This window comes from Thalassophryne amazonica, chromosome 14 (assembly GCF_902500255.1).
Source record: "Thalassophryne amazonica chromosome 14, fThaAma1.1, whole genome shotgun sequence".
Lineage (NCBI taxonomy): Eukaryota > Metazoa > Chordata > Actinopteri > Batrachoidiformes > Batrachoididae > Thalassophryne > Thalassophryne amazonica.
This window is the reverse complement of record NC_047116.1, coordinates 35,984,560-36,007,080: the sequence shown is the minus strand read 5'-3', so window position 1 is coordinate 36,007,080 and position 22,521 is coordinate 35,984,560. Positions and strand designations below refer to the sequence as shown.

The 22,521-nt window shown below is 39.9% G+C and overlaps 1 protein-coding gene across 2 annotated transcripts in view; it reads left to right on the top strand.

Annotated features, from left to right (window-relative positions):
* Positions 1-22,521, top strand: part of LOC117524164 (protein FAM126B-like) — a 126,919-nt gene that overhangs the window by 63,855 nt on the left and 40,543 nt on the right. For both annotated transcript variants that reach the window (XM_034185914.1, XM_034185913.1), the window contains exons 2-6: positions 103-181; positions 4,145-4,246; positions 6,496-6,675; positions 13,663-13,743; positions 21,895-22,010. In XM_034185914.1, the coding sequence (XP_034041805.1) occupies positions 131-181; positions 4,145-4,246; positions 6,496-6,675; positions 13,663-13,743; positions 21,895-22,010 (530 nt within the window). In that variant the 5' untranslated portion in view covers positions 103-130. The remainder of the gene's footprint in view (positions 1-102; positions 182-4,144; positions 4,247-6,495; positions 6,676-13,662; positions 13,744-21,894; positions 22,011-22,521) is intronic.

The window sequence follows — 22,521 nt, the reverse complement described above, 5'->3', positions numbered from 1 at the left end:
CTTTTGCTCTCTCTCTTGCTCTGTTACCTACCTCACAATTAATGTCCGTTTTCCCCCAATATCTCCATCTTCTAACGTAGTCTGTTTATCTCCGTCCACCAGGCAACCAAGAGGGGGGTCTCTGAGGAAGATGCTGGGCTCAGAGCGTGGTGTAGTCGAAGAATGGCTCTCAGAATTCAAGGTAAAGGCATGCCTTTTATCAGCCATGACTCATGCTAACAAAATGCATCCTTGAACGTCATGTTGGAGGTATTTTTTCCATGCACACCGGCAGGGGGCAAATTAATGCAAAACTGATACATTTGCCACTAGAATGGCTTCAGTGCTCCTTGGTATTGATTCGAAAAGACTCTGGAACGTTAATGGACTGATGAAACAGCACAAAAGATAATCTCTCATTTGGGGTTTTATTGCTGTTGAGACAGAGTGCTGCCTCAGGCCCTGTCAACATACACGGGTATTTTGTAAAACATATCTCTTTCTATGCATTTTGTCTACCTTTACAGGGTGAAGCTGTTCTCTGTCTTGCTTTTCATGTGTATTTGTAAACAAGGAAAACTTGACTTTACGTCCCTCTCCCCAGTCTTCTGATTGGTCACCATGGTTAGGGTTATATCGCCACCTGTTGCTATGGCATGCTCTTGGTAACGTGTAAAGTCTACAGTATGTGACTTGAATCATTTTCATACTTGTCAGACCTTTCTGTGACAGTCTCCGGCCCTTGCCCTATGGATGATGGCTTTTTGTTGTGTTTCTCCACTTCCGTACTATTCACCCGTATATATTATGTTGTGTGGGGTTTTTAATTTATGTTGTAAACAAAAAAAGCATATTAAGGCAAGTGTATTTACTTTGAGATACTTCTATTTCATTTCAGTGAGCATGGAGAAATTGATTCCAAAATAACTTGCGAGACACTTCCTTTCACTCATCATTATGAAGGATCACTCCCAGTATCTTTTGTTTTTAGTTGCAGATTATGAATAGATTTTAGAAATGCAAATTTGTCTGTGTCTTTTCCGGGCATCTTTTCCGGATGCCCCCTGGACACCTCGCTGGAGAGGTGTTCAGGGCACGTCCTATTGGGAGGAGGCCCCGGGGAAGACCCAGGACACGCTGGAGGGACTGCATCTCTCGGCTGGCTTGGGAACGCCTTGGGGTTCCCCCGGAGGAGCTGGGGGAGGTGTGTGTGGATCGGGAGGTCTGGGTCGGCTTTGCTTGAGCTGCTGCCCCCGCGACCCGACTCCGGATAAAGCGGAAGAAAATGGATGGATGGATGTGTCAAATTGGCAGAAAATGAAAGGAAGAAAAGCTGAATCATTGAGACAGTGCATACGTGTGAAGGGAGATTTGGGAGAGAATATGATGAATAATGAGGGAAATAGAATAGTGTGACTCAGTATGCGTGTGCATGTGCTGTCTGAGCACATTGTGTTCTGTCCTCCCAGTGAGTGTTACTGAGAGCGTATCTGTACCTCGTGCCAACCTGCAGACAAACACATTCTTAAACATCTAAAGATGATTTCACTCTGGGGCATTTTGATCCTGTCAGATATCATCATTCTTAGCTTCAGTGCCTTCGAGGATATACTTTATAGTTTTCATTGTTGGGCTCAGTTTGTATCAGCAGTCGGCCACCTTCCCCATGCCAGCACGTCAAGTTTCCCCAGCCTGCCTGTGTGCCAGGCCGTATAACAACAAAGTGAAACTGCATGTGCAGTGAAAACAGCCAACTCTCCACTGTTAAGACACAGTACCCATATGACAGTCATAATAAATCAGTAGAATAAAGAATGTATAATGCTATAGAACAAATTTCCTGATACGGTGAAAATGGAGAACCGTCATGCACATATATAAAACATTATGACTTACCCTTTCAAAAATACTGTCCTGACCATATGAGTGAGAAGCTTGAATCTTCGACTGGACTGGGTTGCTTGGCATTGTCTTGCTGAAATAAGCAGGGACGTCCCTGAAAAAGATGTTGCTTGGATGGCAGCATGTGTTGCTCCAAAACCTGGATACTTTTCAGCATTAATGGTGCCATCACAGATGTGTAAGTTCCCATGTCATGGGCACTAACACACTCCCATACCATCACAGATGCTGGCTTTTGAACATACTGGTAACAATCTGGATGGTCTTTTTCCTCTTTTGTCCAGAGGACACGATGTCCATGATTTTCAAAAACAACTTGAAATATGGACTCATCAGACCACAGCACACTTTTCCACTTTGTGTCTGTCCATTTCAAATGAGCTTGGGCTCAGAGAAGGCGGTGGTGTTTCTGGATGTTGTTGACGTACCTGACCTTCAAGGACTACAGATGGAAATTAGCTGTTGCAGCTATAATCTGGTACAAACATCTCTGCTCAGTGAGCATAATGTAATTGTAATGCTGTCCTTGCACAAATAAAGGAAATTAAATGAAATGTATGGCTTTCGCTTTGCATGGTAGCGTTTTAACTTGCACTTTTAGATGTAGCGAAGAACTGTGTGAATTGACAAGGGTTTTCTGAAGTGTTCCTGAGCCCACGCGGTAAGATCCTTTACACAGTGATGTCGGTGTTTAATGCAGTGCCGCCTGAGGGAACGAAGGTCACAGACATTCAGTGTTGGTTTTCAGCCTTGCCGCTTACATGTAGAAAGTTCTCCAGATTCTCTGAGTTTTCTGATTATATTATGGACTATAGATGATGGAATCCCTAAATTCCTTGCAATTGAACATTGAGAAACATTGTTCTTAAACTGTTGGACTACTTTTTTCATGCAGTTGTGCATAAAGTGGTGATCCTCCCCCTGTCTTTGCTTGTGAACGGCTGAGACTTTTGGGGATGCTCCTTTTATACCCAGTCATGAATGTCCTCAGTTCCCAAACACTTATTTAGTGTTGTTAGAAGGAAAGGTGATGTAACACACTAGTAAACATACCACTGTCCCAGCTTTTTTGAAACGTGTTGCAGGCATCCATTTCAAAATGAGCAAATATTTGCACAAAAACAAAGTTTATCAGTTTGAACATTAAATATCTTGGTTGAAGAGGATTTGCAAGTCATTGTATTCTGTTTTTATTTGCATTTTACACAACATCCCAACTTCATTGGAATTGGGGTTGTAGTAGTTGAACTGTACCCGGATGATCTTCTACCTCCACAACGCACAAATAGACCACACTATGCTATCCTGTGATGTAGCTGGAGCCTGGTAACCAAAGACCTTTCTGGGAAAATTTAAAGAAGCTGGTGGACAGACATGAAAACTGTAGTGGTGTCCAAGGGGATGTGGCATTGTATAAATGTGCATCAGGAGCCATTTAAAAAAGCCTGTCGTTGGAAAATAGAAATGTTCACAGCATACTTGTGTCTCTTGTTATAAAGTTTGGGTCAATGGACTGGTAAGATGGCAGTGGTGCAGTATGTCTGAATTTTGCCCCATTACTTGCTTGTGTACTTATAGTATGCACTACAGTAACAGTTGGCTAGTATGTACTCACCAACGTTCAGTACATGTTAAGTATTCGGATGCAGGTAGGTGTTTAGTATAAAAGTGCATGCAGTGGTAGCCGAAAAGAAACTTTCAATCTGAAGTGTGAGAGCAATCACAGACTGAAGGCATTCACCCCCACTGATCATTTTCTCATTTCTTCGTACAGATGAGTGTGTCTGTATGGGAATAACTCCACCCAATCCCATGAAATGACTTGTCCGTATCTTATCTGATGGGCAGAAACAAATGTTTTTCATGCGTGTTATCAGTGTAACCAAACACTATTTCAGTTAGTCTTTTCATCTGTAAATTGAGAATATAATAACCTTTACAAATTTTGACGGGTGCGTACATTTTCCAAAGCAGACCTAGTTGTCTTCAAAATTATTTTGCCACACCAAATCACCCAAAGCTCAAAGATACATAATTAACATATGGAACACAAGTGTGTTTGAAAGCTGACACCACAAAACCGATATCAGTTAATTGTATAATAATTTTAGCTCTGTGCTGTATTTATACTTTAAACATAAATATTAACTGTACCACCAAACAATTTCAGACAGGAAAACCATAAATACCATATGTAGACATCATATAAAAATAAATGTTAAATATTTGCATTATTGTTCAACAACTTTTTCTATTGCTCCAGTCTCTACCAGAAACCCACATCCCCAGCTATGCGGGCAGCCTTCATCTAAAGAAGTCCTTGGTTCCAGCACTCTACAGAGTCATTCAGGACCCCAACAATGAGGTCAGACACACGCACATGCACGCACGTGCTCTTTTGTTATAATTCTAAATTGCTTTTCCGAAGTGTGTGGTTTGGGTGGGGGAGGGGTTTTGCATAAACCGAGTGAATTTAGACTGAAATCTAATGCCCTAACAAATTACACTGAAGATGATATTGCATTAATGTAACCCTGATATTTGCTCAGAGAGGCTGCTGCTGTGACTACTACCTTGGCATATAAGAATGATGGGAATTGAGTGAACCGTATTTGCTTGGATTGCTTGATTTGTTCTACCACCACAGTAAAATACACTTAAATAAAAAAAAGTGTAATCAACAAACAACTGTGTATGTTTTTGAAATATTTCTGTTACTCATACAACCAGCTGTTTGCAGCATCAGAAATATTTTACTTTATTTCATTCTTTCTTTTAAGATTAAGGAGTTGGGGAAAGTGGGATTTTGAAATATTATTGGTACATGAATATGTGGTATGCACTAGAGCTGAGTTTAGTTCAGGGGAGGTGGTGGCCTGGAGGTTAGAGAAAACCAGACCCAGACAGAAATGAAACTAAGGTGCCCCTGAGCAAGGGTCACAGTAAACAAATTTCTCCCAGTAGTGCAGCAGATAACAGAATATTTAGAGAGGATTCTTTTAAATGGTGACGCAAGCACCAAATTTGGCAGAAATACTCCTTAGATGGTACTCTTTTGGAAAAAAAAGATTGACCACTTGAATCTTCATTAGGCAGCCAGGTAGGGGTCATTTGAAGAATTACGTAGGGGCCCAAATTAAAAGATACTCCAATAATATTGAAAACTATACCACATTATTTGTCTGATCATAAAGATTCCAAAAAGGTATAGTTTGGACACTATATGACTGAATGTTCAGGGGTTATGGGGTAAAAACAGCAAAAAATGGTAACAAAGGTCAGTTTCAGTTTGTACAGGGGTCAGAAGTTAAGGTTCCTTCAATATTGGTAAACAGTGATGCACATTATCATATGAGCTAATAGGATTAATAAATGGAATCGTTTTGAATTTGCATCACTTTCTGCCAAAATTAGAGCATCTTTAATTTTTGACCCCTGTACAAACTGAAATTGACCTTTGTCACCATTTTTGTTGTTGTTTTTACCCCATAACTCCATGCCATAACTCCCTTTTCAGAGAGAGGGCTGTCAATTAAACCTCGCTCTTCAGAAACGACCAATCACAGCAGAGCCGGTACCGACCTGGTTCCCTCACCCATAGTGCCAAAACCCTTCCCTCATAGTGCCAAAACCCTTCCCTCATTGTGCCATAAGTGTTCAGCAAGCGAGCAGGAATCACCTTGGAGAAGGTGGGGGTTGGGGGGGCTGGTCCTCTCTCACAGCACCTTTTCCCTCACTCGAGCAGTTACCTCTGTGCATGCGCAGAGATAATTTGTTTTAAATTAATAATTAAATACTGAAATAGTAAGTTAATATTTACGTGTATGAAATAATATAATACTCCCAAACGCATTTTTATGCAAATGTGGTTTTGGCACCAATTTGATGCCATACGTGATTGTCTACATCAGATGAAAACAGCCCTACAGCAATTCAATCCAATTATTAGTCATATGTAGATTAACACGAGCTCAACAACAGAATGAAATGACATCAGCAAAGTTCAGGCCTTAATGCAAGAACTTGAAGAATCAATTTTTCATTCAGTGACCTGGAGCAATGGACCAGTGGGTACATTTGATCATGCACATAAATAACCAACGAGCAGAACTACTTAATAATAGAAATATAGTCTCACCCTTAAGCGCTGACGTCGGTTCTGCAGTCTGTACACTTAATGCATGCTCATTTTCAGTTCAGTTTGTTCAGGTCAAATGTTCTGTCTGAAAGCTCACTCCAAAGAACCATTGTGTAATACTGTATGTTTTACGTGTTTCACATTTTCACAGCCTTTGTGCATTTTAATCAGGTTAGCCACACACATGAAATGGAAATTTATTGATTAACAGGCAGATCCTTTCCCAAAAATTGTTCATGTTTAGAATTACAGATGGCAGCTTTCAATAAAATGGCGATTTTAAGCAACTTAAAGCCAACAGACTTATAATATTGACATCAATCACTCAAATACTGAATGTATCAAGATGTATAAGTGTTAACCAATTTTCTGAACAGTTTTTAAGTCTGAACTCATTAGATTGACTGTACTGTTTATTCTGACAGGGTGTGATACCTGTGTCGAGTTGTTTCCTTATGTTTCTCTTCCTGTTCCAGCTGCTGGAGCCCGTGTGCCACCAACTGTTTGAACTGTACCGGAGCTCTGAAGACCGCCTGCGACGCTTCACTCTGCAGTTCCTGCCTGAGCTGGTGTGGGTGTATTTGCGCACCACTTCTAGCAGAGATCGGCAGAGCAATGGCTGCATCGAGGCCCTCCTCTTGGGCATCTACAACCTGGTGAGTGTCGGCCCGCCGGATGTGGTGGTGGAGAAGGCAATATGGGAATCTGCCTGCTATAGATGGAAATCTTGCCTCGGAATTTTTCTTCCCTTTCACGAGAAGATACCTTTTAGTGCCGTTCTGCCCATTATATTTGTAAGTGTAAAATTTGCAAGAAAGTCTTGTTTTAGTCATGGATGTAAGTTTAATGAAAGTATTCTGGGAATTACCAGATTAGTGAGGCTAAGTGTCTGTTAAAAATGAAACAACCAACAGAGAACTCTTTGGTTAATGGAGAGTCACAAGACGCATCAAAGAGAAACACCCGTAGTGGTAGGAAAGTGTCATTAGTAAAAAGATAGGTTCATGAATAACTTATCTCTCTGGATGTGCACACAGCGGCACAAAGGTAATACTTACAAGTGGACCTCTATCACCTCTGGTTGTTGAGTACTGGACTCAAATAACCAGCTTTGCTCTCAGCAGCTCATCAGATATTCAGAGATATGCTTCTATCCATTAAAGAGAAGGACAAGGCCTCCACCAACAGTACACCGTGTGCCGAGAGAATAAATAAAGGGCTCAGTCTTGTTTATCACATTCCAAGGTGTAGGTAACAAAATACAGTTCAGTCTGCAATCACTGTGCAGTTTACAGAATTTTTGTTTTCACTATCTGTCACCTCATATTAGAGTTGAATGCAAACTTTATTAACTTTATTTATTAACTTTATTAAGTTTATAGTACAGGTTTAAGTACACACAAATTAGGTGAACGCTGTAGGAATTCCATTACAGACATTTAGCAGATCTCCAATCAACTCCAGACATTTTATCTGCTGTCTTGTCAATGAAATGAATAAACAAAAGCCTGTTTTTACTTCAGCACTGATGCACATCTGCATCTTCTCTGGCTGACACATCAGAGAATTTTTGGTATTGAAATGGCGCAGAGGCTCAGTGTATCCTAAAATATACAGATGCATAAAATAACACATATGCTAAGCTCTCAGGCTGAAAGCTGTTTCTCTGAGTTTCTTTTACTAGCACACACCACTGCCTTCAGTGACAATGCAGAACCTTTAAAAGAAAAACCCTTGCATCACTCTAGTATGAGGCATGGTTGTCTCAAACCATAAAGAATATATACAATTATTAATATTGCAACAGTGATGTGCTTCTGCCTTTTGTTTTCCCATAAATTAATCGGGTGACTACAACAGCACCATTAAACAGTGATAGTGACAGTAGCTGTGACAGTAAGACATAACAACAAAGACTGTTTGCAACAACAACACACATCAATCAATCAATTCAATCAATCAATCAATTTTTTTATATAGCGCCAAATCACAACAAACAGTTGCCCCAAGGCGCTTTATATTGTAAGGCAAGGCCATACAATAATTATGTAAAACCCCAACGGTCAAAACGACCCCCTGTGAGCAAGCACTTGGCTACAGTGGGAAGGAAAAACTCCCTTTTAACAGGAAAAAACCTCCAGCAGAACCAGGCTCAGGGAGGGGCAGTCTTCTGCTGGGACTGGTTGGGGCTGAGGGAGAGAACCAGGAAAAAGACATGCTGTGGAGGGGAGCAGAGATCGATCACTAATGATTAAATGCAGAGTGGTGCATACAGAGCAAAAAGAGAAAGAAACAGTGCATCATGGGAACCCCCCAGCAGTCTACGTCTATAGCAGCATAACTAAGGGATGGTTCAGGGTCACCTGATCCAGCCCTAACTATAAGCTTTAGCAAAAAGGAAAGTTTTAAGCCTAATCTTAAAAGTAGAGAGGGTGTCTGTCTCCCTGATCTGAATTGGGAGCTGGTTCCACAGGAGAGGAGCCTGAAAGCTGAAGGCTCTGCCTCCCATTCTACTCTTACAAACCCTAGGAACTACAAGTAAGCCTGCAGTCTGAGAGCGAAGCGCTCTATTGGGGTGATATGGTACTACGAGGTCCCTAAGATAAGATGGGACCTGATTATTCAAAACCTTATAAGTAAGAAGAAGAATTTTAAATTCTATTCTAGAATTAACAGGAAGCCAATGAAGAGAGGCCAATATGGGTGAGATATGCTCTCTCCTTCTAGTCCCCGTCAGTACTCTAGCTGCAGCATTTTGAATTAACTGAAGGCTTTTTAGGGAACTTTTAGGACAACCTGATAATAATGAATTACAATAGTCCAGCCTAGAGGAAATAAATGCATGAATTAGTTTTTCAGCATCACTCTGAGACAAGACCTTTTCTGATTTTAGAGATATTGCGTAAATGCAAAAAAGCAGTCCTACATGTTTGTTTAATATGCGCTTTGAATGACATATCCCTGATCAAAATGACTCCAGATTTCTCACAGTATTACTAGAGGTCAGGGTAATGCCATCCAGAGTAAGGATCTGGTTAGACACCATGTTTCTAAGATTTGTGGGGCCAAGTACAATAACTTCAGTTTTATCTGAGTTTCAACGCAGGAAATTAGAGGTCATCCATGTCTTTATGTCTGTAAGACAATCCTGCAGTTTAGCTAATTGGTGTGTGTCCTCTGGCTTCATGGATAGATAAAGCTGGGTATCATCTGCGTAACAATGAAAATTTAAGCAATACCGTCTAATAATACTGCCTAAGGGAAGCATGTATAAAGTGAATAAAATTGGTCCTAGCACAGAACCTTGTGGAACTCCATAATTAACTTTAGTCTGTGAAGAAGATTCCCCATTTACATGAACAACTTGTAATCTATTAGACAAATATGATTCAAACCACCGCAGCGCTAATCTCTGTAATAAAATTTTATGGTCAACAGTATCAAAAGCAGCACTGAGGTCTAACAGAACAATCACAGAGATGAGTCCACTGTCCGAGGCCATAAGAAGATCATTTGTAACCTTCACTAATGCTGTTTCTGTACTATGATGAATTCTAAAACCTGACTGAAACTCTTCAAATAGACCATTCCTCTGCAGATGATCAGTAGCTGTTTTACAACTACCCTTTCAAGAATTTTTGAGAGAAAAGGAAGGTTGGAGATTGCCTATAATTAGCTAAGATAGCTGGGTCAAGTGATGGCTTTTTTAGTAATGGTTTAATTACTGCCACCTTAAAAGCCTGTGGTACATAGCCAACTAACAAAGATAGATTGATCATATTTAAGATCGAAGCATTAAATACTGGTAGGGCTTCCTTGAGCAGCTGGTAGAATGGGGTCTAATAAACATGTTGATGGTTTGGATGAAGTTACTAATGAAAATAACTCAGACAGAACAATCGGAGAGAAAGAGTCTAACCATATACCAGCATCACTGAAAGCAGCCAAAGATAACGATACATCTTTGGGATGGTTATGAGTAATTTTTTCTCTAATAGTTAAAATTTTGTTAGCAAAGAAAGTCATGAAGTCATTACTAGTTAAAGTTAATGGAATACTCAGCTCAATAGAGCTCTGACTCTTTGTCAGCCTGGCTACAGTGCTGAAAAGAAACCTGGGGTTGTTCTTATTTTCTTCAATTAGTGATGAGTAGAAGATGTCCTAGCTTACGGAGGGCTTTTTTATAGAGCAACAGGACTCTTTTTCCAGGCTAAGTGAAGATCTTCTAAATTAGTGAGACGCCATTTCCTCTCCAACTTATCGGGTTATCTGCTTTAAGCTACGAGTTTGTGAGTTATACCACGAGTCAGGCACTTCTGATTTAAAGCTCTCTTTTTTAGAGGAGCTACAGCATCCAAAGTTGTCTTCAATGAGGATGTAAAACTATTGACGAGATACTCTATCTCACTTACAGAGTTTAGGTAGCTACTCTGCACTGTGTTGGTATATGGCATTAGAGACATAAAGAAGGAATCATATCCTTAAACCTAGTTACAGCGCTTTCTGAAAGACTTCTAGTGTAAACGGAAACTTATTCCCCACTGCTGGGTAGTCCATCAGAGTAATGTAAATGTTATTAAGAAATGATCAGACAGAAGGGAGTTTTCAGGGAATACTGTTAAGTCTTCTATTTCCTACCATAAGTCAGAACAGATCTAAGAATGATTAAAGTGGTGGGTGGACTCATTTACTTTTTGAGCAAAGCCAATAGAGTCTAATAATAGATTAATGCAGTGTTGAGGCTGTCATTCTCAGCATGTGTGTGGATGTTAAAATCGCCCACTGTATTATCTTATCTGAGCTAAGCCCTAAGTCAGACAAAAGGTCTTGAAATCACAGAGAAACTACAGTAACGACCAGTGTGGACGATAGATAATAACAAAACTGATTTGTGGGACTTCCAATTTGGATCAGGGACAATGACTAAGAGTCAATGCTTTTCAAATGAAATTAAAGCTCTGTCTGGGTTTTTGATTAATTAATATAGCTGGAAGGAATGGAAGATTGCTGCTAATCCTCCGCCCCGGCCCGTGCTACGAGCATTCTGACAGTTAGTGTGACTCGGGGGTGTTGACTCATTTAAACTAACATATTCATCCTGCTGTAACCAGGTTTCTGTAAGGCAGAATAAATCAATATGTTGATCAATTATTATATCATTTACCAACAGGGGACTTAGAAGAGAGAGAGACCTAATGTTTAATAGACCACATTAACTGTTTTAGTCTGTGGTGCAGTTGAAGGTGCTATATTATTTTTTCTTTTTGAATTTTTATGCTTAAATAGATTTTTGCTGGTTATTGGTAGTCTGGGAGCAGGCACCGTCTCTATGGGGATGGGGTAATGAGGGGATGGCACATGCCAACAAGGGCAGTAAAAAGAAATGGAGAAAAAAGAACAAACCATGCTTACTCAAGCAGGGGGTCAGATGATAGCAGTGATCATAAGCCACAAATTGAGATGGTGCCCTATGGTAACATCAAAATTTAACAACCACACAACCGCTTGAGATGGTACAGAAGAGAAAAAAACAAAAAAAAAAACCAGCCTTATCACACACTGACCACGCACCTGCCCATCAAACAACTCAGCTGTCCAGTTATTGTTGCCTCTTTAAAAATGTACAGCAACACACAAAAAGTACTGAAACTCACACAGTTTATTCAGTTTGAGTTCACTTCACATTAAAGCAAGGCTCATATGTTTACGTTCAGTGTTAATATGTAAGCTAGAAGCCCAAAATAACAACAGCTCTTGTCAGTTTTCATGTATGTATTGACCTAACTGTTTAAAAAACAACTGTATTTAAGTCAAACCATATCGTATTCCTACCATTAGTCAGGCTTCTTCCCCAACTTGTACATCCTTATTTGACTTTGCGGTGTATATTTTTCCATATCACAGTACAGTACACATTTTGAAAAACATGTTCTTTCTTCAGAATGAAAAAATATTTTTTACTGTACAACCAACAGTGTCCTAAGTGGCCACCAGAGCCATATGATTAGCAACAAGGCTTCACAGACAACCTTATAAGCCTGTCTGTTTTTGGTGTATGCTGTGGTCATTGTGCGTATTAAAATATGCCAATATGATCCAACATAAGCGGTATACTGGTCCTTTCCTGTATATGCCAGAACCACAAATTTCAGAGTTTAATATGCAGTAGTTGTTGGGTTTTTTTGTTGTTGTTGTTGTTGTTGTTGTTGTTTTTTTTGTAATTCACTTTTTATTGCTTTATGAACTTTGAAACAGTGAAACAACACAACCAACACACACATGAGTTGGGACAAGAACAAGCCCACTACAACTACAACAAATTGTTAACAAGAAAGAAAGAGGGGAAAAAAAGGGGGGTGGGTGGGAGAGATATATACGCCGAGTCCCGGGTTGATGATTTCCAACTCCTCTGCTCTGCTCCCACAGTCACCACCCTCCTCCACTTCACAGCCAAGTCCTTTTACAGTCTGAATATTTCATCATTCACATGAAAATCAGTCTACTATATTTCACGCATCACCCGTCTTGTAAGTGATTCAAGTAGGGGCCCCATAATTTCAAAAACACCTCCTCTCGATCATTCAGCCTAAAAGTCAACCGTTCATAGTTAGTTGGCCATTTTGGTCATTTCCTCTAACTATTCATTGATTGGAATAACATTTTTTTGATTTTCAGTGTCTGAGAATGATCCTGCACCCCGTCGCGAGGGCCAACTTACATCATAGGGTCTGCTGACAAGATAACCTCATTTCACTTATCAAACCCAGAATACACAAGGCAGGGCTCTGAGATATATCTATCTCAAGAACTTTGCGATAAATAATATTATCTTTTCCACAGGTTCTGTGTCATTTCACACTCATACAGCATGTGTACAAGTGTTCCCTCACACCTCCCATATCTCCAGCATAACTCCGAATTACAGAGCTTTAGCCTTGCCTTTTACTGGGGGTCCAATACATTCTATGTATGATTTTGTACATAATTAAGTGAATCTGTGTCTCTCTTGATATCTTATGCCAAGACCTAGTAATTTCTTCCCACTTCTCCATAACAATCTCGCCCCCTAGATCCATCTCCCATGCTCTCTTAAGAGCCTCAAGTTTAGGTGGGTGAGATTTTCAATATGCAGTAGTTTTTAATGGAGTTATTACAGTCGGCTACATTAGTAGTGACACAGTTCTTATAATATGTCTCTGTACACCACCACAGGTCGGGTCAGGTCAGGCAGCATGCACTGGTTTGACACTTTGCAGCATTCAACACAATATAGAACCATATTGTGTTCTGATGGCAACCACCAGTCCACCCCAACCTCTTGAAAGTAGCCATCTGTCTGCTGCAGTGAGGTGAAAAGTGGGTGTCCCCACACCACCACAATGGAGTTGAAATGAAACAAGCAATATGTGCTTGTCGTGCACACTTTCAGCTTTAATTCAAGTCACTAAGTAACTCTGATCCAGGCCCTGAGACCCACGTGTTCTAAAAAAATGGAAATTTGGTCGGAGAAGTGTAGTAGTATTAAATCTGTGAATATTAGTGATGTGTATCAGTAACACATTATTCTCACCGTCAAACAACTTGTGATATCTTGGTTGGTACAGTAGATTTTAACAATTTAAATGGTTGTTGTTGTTCTGCAGGAAATTGTGGACAAAGACGGCAATAACAAACTCCTCTCCTTCACAATCCCATCTCTGTCCAAACCATCAATATATCACGAGGTATGATTCCCTGTCTGTCCATGTTTTGGTTTTTTTCACTGCAAAACTTTTTGGTCCTTTCTTTCACCTTTTCTGTCCTTCTCACTGTTACTGCTTCTGTGTCTTTCTGACTTTCCTTTCTTCCTTTCTTGCTGGTGTAACGTACAGTGTTTATTTGAAGGTAACACCTCTGATGCTAACGGAGGACTATTTCCATTAACCTTACCTCCAGGCTTCATCCTTCTGTGTCGTTATTTCCATGCTACAATCTCTTTTCTACATTCCAGTCCTGTCAGCACAGAATTATTTTCCCATAAGTCAAATTTTTCTATATATATTGAATTCTTTGATTTCTTAAAATTAGTTAACTGTGACTTCATTACTCATTCACTTCTCATTTTACTGTACCTCTCTCTCTCACTCACACACACACACACACACACACACTCTGACTTCTAACATGGCACAGTATTCAGTATTGTATTGAGCTGTGATTCATTAACATGGCACTTTAACAGGACACGCTGAACCAGACCCGCTTACCGTGTGCAGAAAGAAGGACTTTATATCTGCCAACTGACTTGAGGGAGGACCTTTGTGATCACCTGGTCTATCTGTCTGAGGACAGCATATCTTAAAAGTGTTGGATTTCAATTTTCTTGGGTCAACTGGGTTAAATTTTGACTGCAATCCAGAGTAGGGCTGCAACTGGCATTTTCATTATCGATTAATTAGTTGTTTAGTCAATATAATGTTAGAAAGTGGTAAAAATGGTAGGTTAGATCAGTGTTCCCCAGAAGACAAAACGTATTCAAATATCTCTTTGTCCAAAACCCAAAGACGATCAGTTTACTGTTAAAAAGAGTAAACAAACTGCTAAAGTACAACATTTTTACATTTTATAATGTGAGTCAGGGACATTTTGGTTTGTTGTAAAATGTATAGATTGATTGGATAACATTTGTGTTTCATATATTTTGGCTTTTAGCAAGGACACTGTAGGTAGTTGAACCCCATTCTACTAATGTGAAAGTGCCAATACCAGTGTTGCAGACCGAACGGTCCCCCCTAAAATTCGGTCCACCCTGCTTTCACTGCGCATGCATCATTTGGGACCACAACAGTACGTCTGAGACTAACTCTCTACACCCAAAGCGATCAAAGGGAATAATGTGATTATTAACCATCAGATCACAATGTAAAACCTTGTAAATGTTGAAGAGTTTCAGTCAGGGTTTACAATTCATCATAGTACAGAAACAGCATTAGTGAAGGTAACAAATGGTCTTCTTATGGCCTCAGACAGTGGACTCATCTCTGTGCTTGTTCTGTTAGATCTCAGTGCTGCTTTTGATACTGTTGACCATAAAATTTTATTACAGAGATTAGAGCATGCCATAGGTATTAAAGGCACTGCGCTGTGGTGGTTTGAATCATATTTCAATCAATCAATCAATCAATTTTTTTATATAGCGCCAAATCACAACAAACAGTTGCCCCAAGGCACTTTATATTGTAAGGCAAGGCCATACAATAATTATGTAAAACCCCAACGGTCAAAACGACCCCCTGTGAGCAAGCACTTGGCTACAGTGGGAAGGAAAAACTCCCTTTTAACAGGAAGAAACCTCCAGCAGAACCAGGCTCAGGGAGGGGCAGTCTTCTGCTGGGACTGGTTGGGGCTGAGGGAGAGAACCAGGAAAAAGACATGCTGTGGAGGGGAGCAGAGATCGATCACTAATGATTAATGCAGAGTGGTGCATACAGAGCAAAAAGAGAAAGAAACACTCAGTGCATCATGGGAACCCCCCAGCAGTCTACGTCTATAGCAGCATAACTAAGGGATGGTTTAGGGTCACCTGATCCAGCCCTAACTATAAGCTTTAGCAAAAAGGAAAGTTTTAAGCCTAATCTTAAAAGTAGAGAGGGTGTCTGTCTCCCTGATCTGAATTGGGAGCTGGTTCCACAGGAGAGGAGCCTGAAAGCTGAAGGCTCTGCCTCCCATTCTACTCTTACAAACCCTAGGAACTACAAGTAAGCCTGCAGTCTGAGAGCGAAGCGCTCTATTGGGGTGATATGGTACTACGAGGTCCCTAAATAAGATGGGACCTGATTATTCAAAACCTTATAAGTAAGAAGAAGAATTTTAAATTCTATTCTAGAATTAACAGGAAGCCAATGAAGAGAGGCCAATATGGGTGAGATATGCTCTCTCCTTCTAGTCCCCGTCAGTACTCTAGCTGCAGCATTTTCAATTAACTGAAGGCTTTTTAGGGAACTTGTAGGACAACCTGATAATAATGAATTACAATAGTCCAGCCTAGAGGAAATAAATGCATGAATTAGTTTTTCAGCATCACTCTGAGACAAGACCTTTCTGATTTTAGAGATATTGCGTAAATGCAAAAAAGCAGTCCTACTTATTTGTTTAATATGCGCTTTGAATGACATATCCTGATCAAAAATGACTCCAAGATTTCTCACAGTATTACTAGAGGTCAGGGTAATGCCATCCAGAGTAAGGATCTGGTTAGACACCAGTTTCTAAGATTTGTGGGGCAAGTACAATAACTTCAGATTTATCTGAGTTTAAAAGCAGGAAATTAGAGGTCATCCATGTCTTTATGTCTGTAAGACAATCCTGCAGTTTAGCTAATTGGGTGTGTGTCCTCTGGCTTCATGGATAGATAAAGCTGGGTATCATCTGCGTAACAATGAAAATTTAAGCAATACCGTCTAATAATACTGCCTAAGGGAAGCATGTATAAAGTGAATAAAATTGGTCCTAGCACAGAACCTGTGGAAACTCCATAATTAACTTTAGTCTGTGAAGAAGATTCCCCATTTACATGAACAAATTGTAATCTATTAGACAAATATGATTCAAACCACCGCAGCGCAGTGCCTTTAATACCTATGGCATGCTCTAATCTCTGTAATAAAATTTTATGGTCACAGTATCAAAAGCAGCACTGAGGTCTAACAGAACAAGCACAGAGATGAGTCCACTGTCCGAGGCCATAAGAAGATCATTTGTAACCTTCACTAATGCTGTTTCTGTACTATGATGAATTCTAAAACCTGACTGAAACTCTTCAAATAGACCATTCCTCTGCAGATGATCAGTTAGCTGTTTTACAACTACCCTTTCAAGAATTTTTGAGAGAAAAGGAAGGTTGGAGATTGGCCTATAATTAGCTAAGATAGCTGGGTCAAGTGATGGCTTTTTAAGTAATGGTTTAATTACTGCCACCTTAAAAGCCTGTGGTACATAGCCAACTAACAAAGATAGATTGATCATATTTAAGATCGAAGCATTAAATAATGGTAGGGCTTCCTTGAGCAGCCTGGTAGGAATGGGGTCTAATAAACATGTTGATGGTTTGGATGAAGTAACTAATGAAAATAACTCAGATCAATCGGAGAGAAAGAGTCTAACCAAATACCGGCATCACTGAAAGCAGCCAAAGATAACGATACGTCTTTGGGATGGTTATGAGTAATTTTTTCTCTAATAGTTAAAATTTTGTTAGCAAAGAAAGTCATGAAGTCATTACTAGTTAAAGTTAATGGAATATTCAGCTCAATAGAGCTCTGACTCTTTGTCAGCCTGGCTACAGTGCTGAAAAGAAACCTGGGGTTGTTCTTATTTTCTTCAATTAGTGATGAGTAGAAAGATGTCCTAGCTTTACGGAGGGCTTTTTTATAGAGCAACAGACTCTTTTTCCAGGCTAAGTGAAGATCTTCTAAATTAGTGAGACGCCATTTCCTCTCCAACTTACGGGTTATCTGCTTTAAGCTACGAGTTTGTGAGTTATACCACGGAGTCAGACACTTCTGATTTAAAGCTCTCTTTTTCAGAGGAGCTACAGCATCCAAAGTTGTCTTCAATGAGGATGTAAAACTATTGACGAGATACTCTATCTCCCTTACAGAGTTTAGGTAGCTACTCTGCACTGTGTTGGTATATGGCATTAGAGAACATAAAGAAGGAATCATATCCTTAAACCTAGTTACAGCGCTTTCTGAAAGACTTCTAGTGTAATGAAACTTATTCCCCACTGCTGGGTAGTCCATCAGAGTAAATGTAAATGTTATTAAGAAATAACATTTAATATTTATCTAATAGATTACAATTTGTTCATGTAAATGGGGAATCTTCTTCACAGACTAAGGTTAATTATGGAGTTCCACAAGGTTCTGTGCTAGGACCAATTTTATTCACTTTATACATGCTTCCCTTAGGCAGTATTAGTAGATAGCATTGCTTAAATTTTCATTGTTACGCAGATGATACTCAGCTTTATCTATCCATGAAGCCAGAGGACACACACCAATTACCTAAACTGCAGGATTGTCTTACAGACATAAAGACATGGTTAACCTCTAATTTCCTGCTTTTAGATTCAGATAAAACTGAAGTTATTGTACTTGGCCCCATAAATCTTAGAAACATGGTGTCTAACCAGATCCTTACTCTGGATGGCATTACCCTGACCTCTAGTAATACTGTGAGAAATCTTGGAGTCATTTTTGATCAAGATATGTCATTCAATGCGCATATTAAACAAATATGTAGGACTGCTTTTTTGCATTTGCGCAATATCTCTAAAATCAGAAATGTCTTGTCTCAGAGTGATGCTGAAAAACTAATTCATGCATTTATTTCCTCTAGGCTGGACTATTGTAATTCATTATTATCAGGTTGTCCTAAAAGTTCCCTGAAAAGCCTTCAGTCCTGGACCTCATAGTACCATATCACCCCAATAGAGCGCTTCGCTCTCAGACTGCAGGCTTACTTGTAGTTCCTAGGGTTTGTAAGAGTAGAATGGGAGGCAGAGCCTTCAGCTTTCAGGCTCCTCTCCTCTGGAATCAGCTCCCAATTCGGATCAGGGAGAGAGACACCCTCTCTACTTTTAAGATTAGGCTTAAAACTTTCCTTTTTGCTAAAGCTTATAGTTAGGGCTGGATCAGGTGACCCTGAACCATCCCTTAGTTATGCTGCTATAGACTTAGACTGCTGGGGGGTTCCCATGATGCACTGAGTGTTTCTTTCTCTTTTTGCTCTGTATGCACCACTCTGCATTTAATCATTAGTGATTGATCTCTGCTCCCCTCCACAGCATGACTTTTTCCTGGTTCTCTCCCTCAGCCCCAACCAGTCCCAGCAGAAGACTGCCCCTCCCTGAGCCTGGTTCTGCTGGAGGTTTCTTCCTGTTAAAAGGGAGTTTTTCCTTCCCACTGTCGCCAAGTGCTTGCTCACAGGGGGTCGTTTTGACAGTTGGGGTTTTTCTGTAATTATTGTATGGGTTTGCCTTGCAATATGAAGCGCCTTGGGGCAACTGTTTGTTGTGATTTGGCGCTATATAAATTAAATTGATTTGAATTGATTTGATTTAAATCATTCTAAAGTCACTTTTAAGCAGAAATGAGGCCATTGTAAGCAGAAACGCGCCTCATTTTGCTACTGATGCACTAAAAGGACGTAGGCGCAGCAGCATGTCAGACGTGTGCCAAGCTGCTGTTGCGCTCTGATAGTTCCGCCGTCTCTTATTATGAAATAATGCTGAATTTATATGGAAATGATTGTTGTACAAAAGCTTCAGATATCTGTCACTAAGATAGATGATGACTGAAGTGCAGTTTTAAGCAGAAATGAGGTGATAATTGGTGGATCGCAGCAGACACTTGGAAATTACGATGCTGACACTCCCAAATGACGCATGTGCAGTGAAGCCAGGGCGGACCGATTTTTAGGGGAGACAGTTTGGTTGGCGACCCTGGTGCCTTGCTTTTTTGGCCATTGGGCAAAAAGCAAAAACAGTAATGCAACAGCTTGATTTTTAAAAGTGTTTTGAAGGCTCAATCTGGTTAGATTTCTTTTTTTGAGGTAAAGCAAAGGGTATGTATGGTGGAATATTGTAATAAGTTTGAATTTGTTTAGGTGATCTGCAGACAGTTTTAGACATAAGGTCAAGTGGGAGGGGGAAGTGTTGGCTTTTTAAATACTTGAAAGACACTGGACTCATCAATAAGGTTTAGTACTGCCATAACGGACTGATGCAGAAGGTGGCAGCAATGCAACAATAAGAATGCCGGCTGCCGTTAAACGCCATAGAAGAAGAGAGGTATGCTTGATTTATTCACAGGGGTGACGACAGGCGTATTTCTGCATTTACAAAATGCCACACACACACAAAAAAAAAAGCCACCAAAAAATAATTAAAACTACTTCATTTACTCATATTTGCAGTCGGTCTGGGTAAATTGTGGGACCCATTGATTGTTCCGCTAAGGCAAAGATAATGTTAAACTGGTGCTAAGCCGATTAAACTGGTGCACTAAACACGATAGAAGAAGAGAGTGTGCGCTTGATTTTATTCACAGGCACATTTTGAGAAGAGAAGCAATGCATTTCCCAAGCGGGCCAACCCTGGCATAAAAATAAAGGTTTCAAAATAAAGGTTTTTAAAAATGATTCCCCAAAAATTTTCATAATAAAGGATGCACATCATCGTGCCATGCACAAGCTGTATCCAAAAGCTGGGCATGGGTATATACATAAAAACTGTGACCACTCTCCTCTAGCAGTTGATGGATACTGATGGTCAGACGTTATTTCCTCAGCCAAGGTGTTGCATTCTGAGTGTATATTGTAATTATCTCATGTTACAGTTTCCTCTCGACTCGAAGCAGACATGTTCAGATCATGAATGTGCTTGAGAATGCCGCTGCACATGTTGTCGACTCTATGCTGGAGAGTGTGCGTCTATGCATACCAGTTTTCTGTTGTAGCAGAATCAGCTGAGTGTTGATGAGAATAGTGTGCAACATGTTCTTAGGATGATTTTTATTGCTGTAATTATAAGCTCAAAAGGTTCTTCTCTGCATGCTGACAGACTTTTGGGGGGGTTACATGAGTCATGACTCAGCTGCATGTGTAAAGTACGGCTCTGTGCATCATGTGACTTTATCCCTGGGCTTCCAGCATTAGCTGTTTCTTATTTTGAATGAATCCATCCTCGCCTGTTTCCCTGCTCAGTGTTATTCAAGATGCTGATGAGAGAGGAACATTTCATGTGACGTGTGACCTTTGCACTGGAAGAATCTCATGTGATGTGTTCTTGTGGATATTCCAAATCTTTTAACTCTTTCTATTGCTCAATAAAGCATTGGCTTACCATTTAGGTATTGGTTGCCCTATCACTGAAATGTCCTGTGAAATAGTCTGTTTAGGATTATTTCAGTTCAGGACAGCTGTAGCACGTGCATAGCTTTTTAGCATTCACAAGCGTTTCAAGACTGTGAGAAACATAAGGTCACAAGTAGTACAATGGTGTTGACAGAATAAATAATTCTACTTTACATTAAGTAATTGATTTATTTTATACAGTGCTTACAGTCAAGTACCTAAGTATTTGAACAGTGACACGATATTTGTAATTTTTTCTCTGTACTCCACAAAAATGAACTTGAAATTAAGCACATATGTGATTGTAGAGTAGACGTTCAACTTTAATTCAAGGGGTTTAAAAAACATCACACCAAAGGACACAGAGAAGCATTTTCTTCTCTGAGATTTCTAAAAAAAAGGCGGTTAACCAAGGGGGCACATGGGATACTCGGGCATAGATTTTGCCTTTTGTGTTGTATCAAAATCATTCTCTGTTCCACTGGTACATCAAGCTGTGGCTGGTGATAATAAAACTGATAACTGAAACAATCTTTCAAATGGTAATACAAGCACCAAACTCAACACAAATACTCCTTAGACATTACTCTTTTGAAAAAGCAGAGGGATCACTTTAATTTTCAGTAAGCGAGTTTGGTCTACCACCATAGGGCTGGATTGGACTCAGGCCACAAAAAAAAAAAAAAAAACCTGGCATGCTGGCCTATGGGCAGTGAGCAGGATTAAATGCCCACATGGACTGACACACTGATTATGTGTCAAATTGAAAATATTGTGGTATAGATTGTTTGATTGGTGAGAAGACATATCCAACTTGGTGTGTGAAAGGAAAAAAGTCTGTTGCTGTCAATAACAGCCAAATGGAACTATTTGTTAGCATAAAGCTGCTCTTAAGTGGCTTGAGACTCAACATAATTCAAAGAAAGGTTTTGTGGAACAAGTGAATAAATACTGTGTAAATATTGTGTGTTTGTGTGTAGCCTTCCAGTCTTGGATCCATGGCACTGACAGAGGGAGCTCTGTGTCAGCACGACCTGATCAGAGTGGTGTACAGCGGCCTCCACCCTCAGAGAGAGACCTTCACTGCACAGAACAGGTACGACTGTTGGTTATATTTGGTAAGGTTTTTGACCTCTTGTTTATCTGGGCATACACAGTCAAGCATTTATATAAATTTCTTTTGGCTTCTCTTGTTTGGCTCGGGAGAGCCATACCAAATCTGGGACATTGATTTGGCACAAGTTTCATGCCTTACTCAACTCCAGAGAAGGGACATGGATGGCCTTTACTGGTAACCTTCTTTTTGGTAGGAAAGTGTGCTATGTCTGAATTTCACGTATTCTGTTGTGTGCATATAAACACCAATAAAGATTTATTGTAACTTTTTATAGTTTAATGTAACCCAGAAATGTGAATTTGTAATAAAATCACCAAATCTGTTTGATTTGTTTGCATGTAGTCCAGTCGTCCAGATAGAGACATAGAGCACCCAAATGTTTAACAGACTATTACCTAAACCTTTTTGCAATAATAAATATAATAAAAATAATAATTGTTGGTACCATGGAACTTTGGGTACAGAATTTAAAATAATATCTTGGTCATAT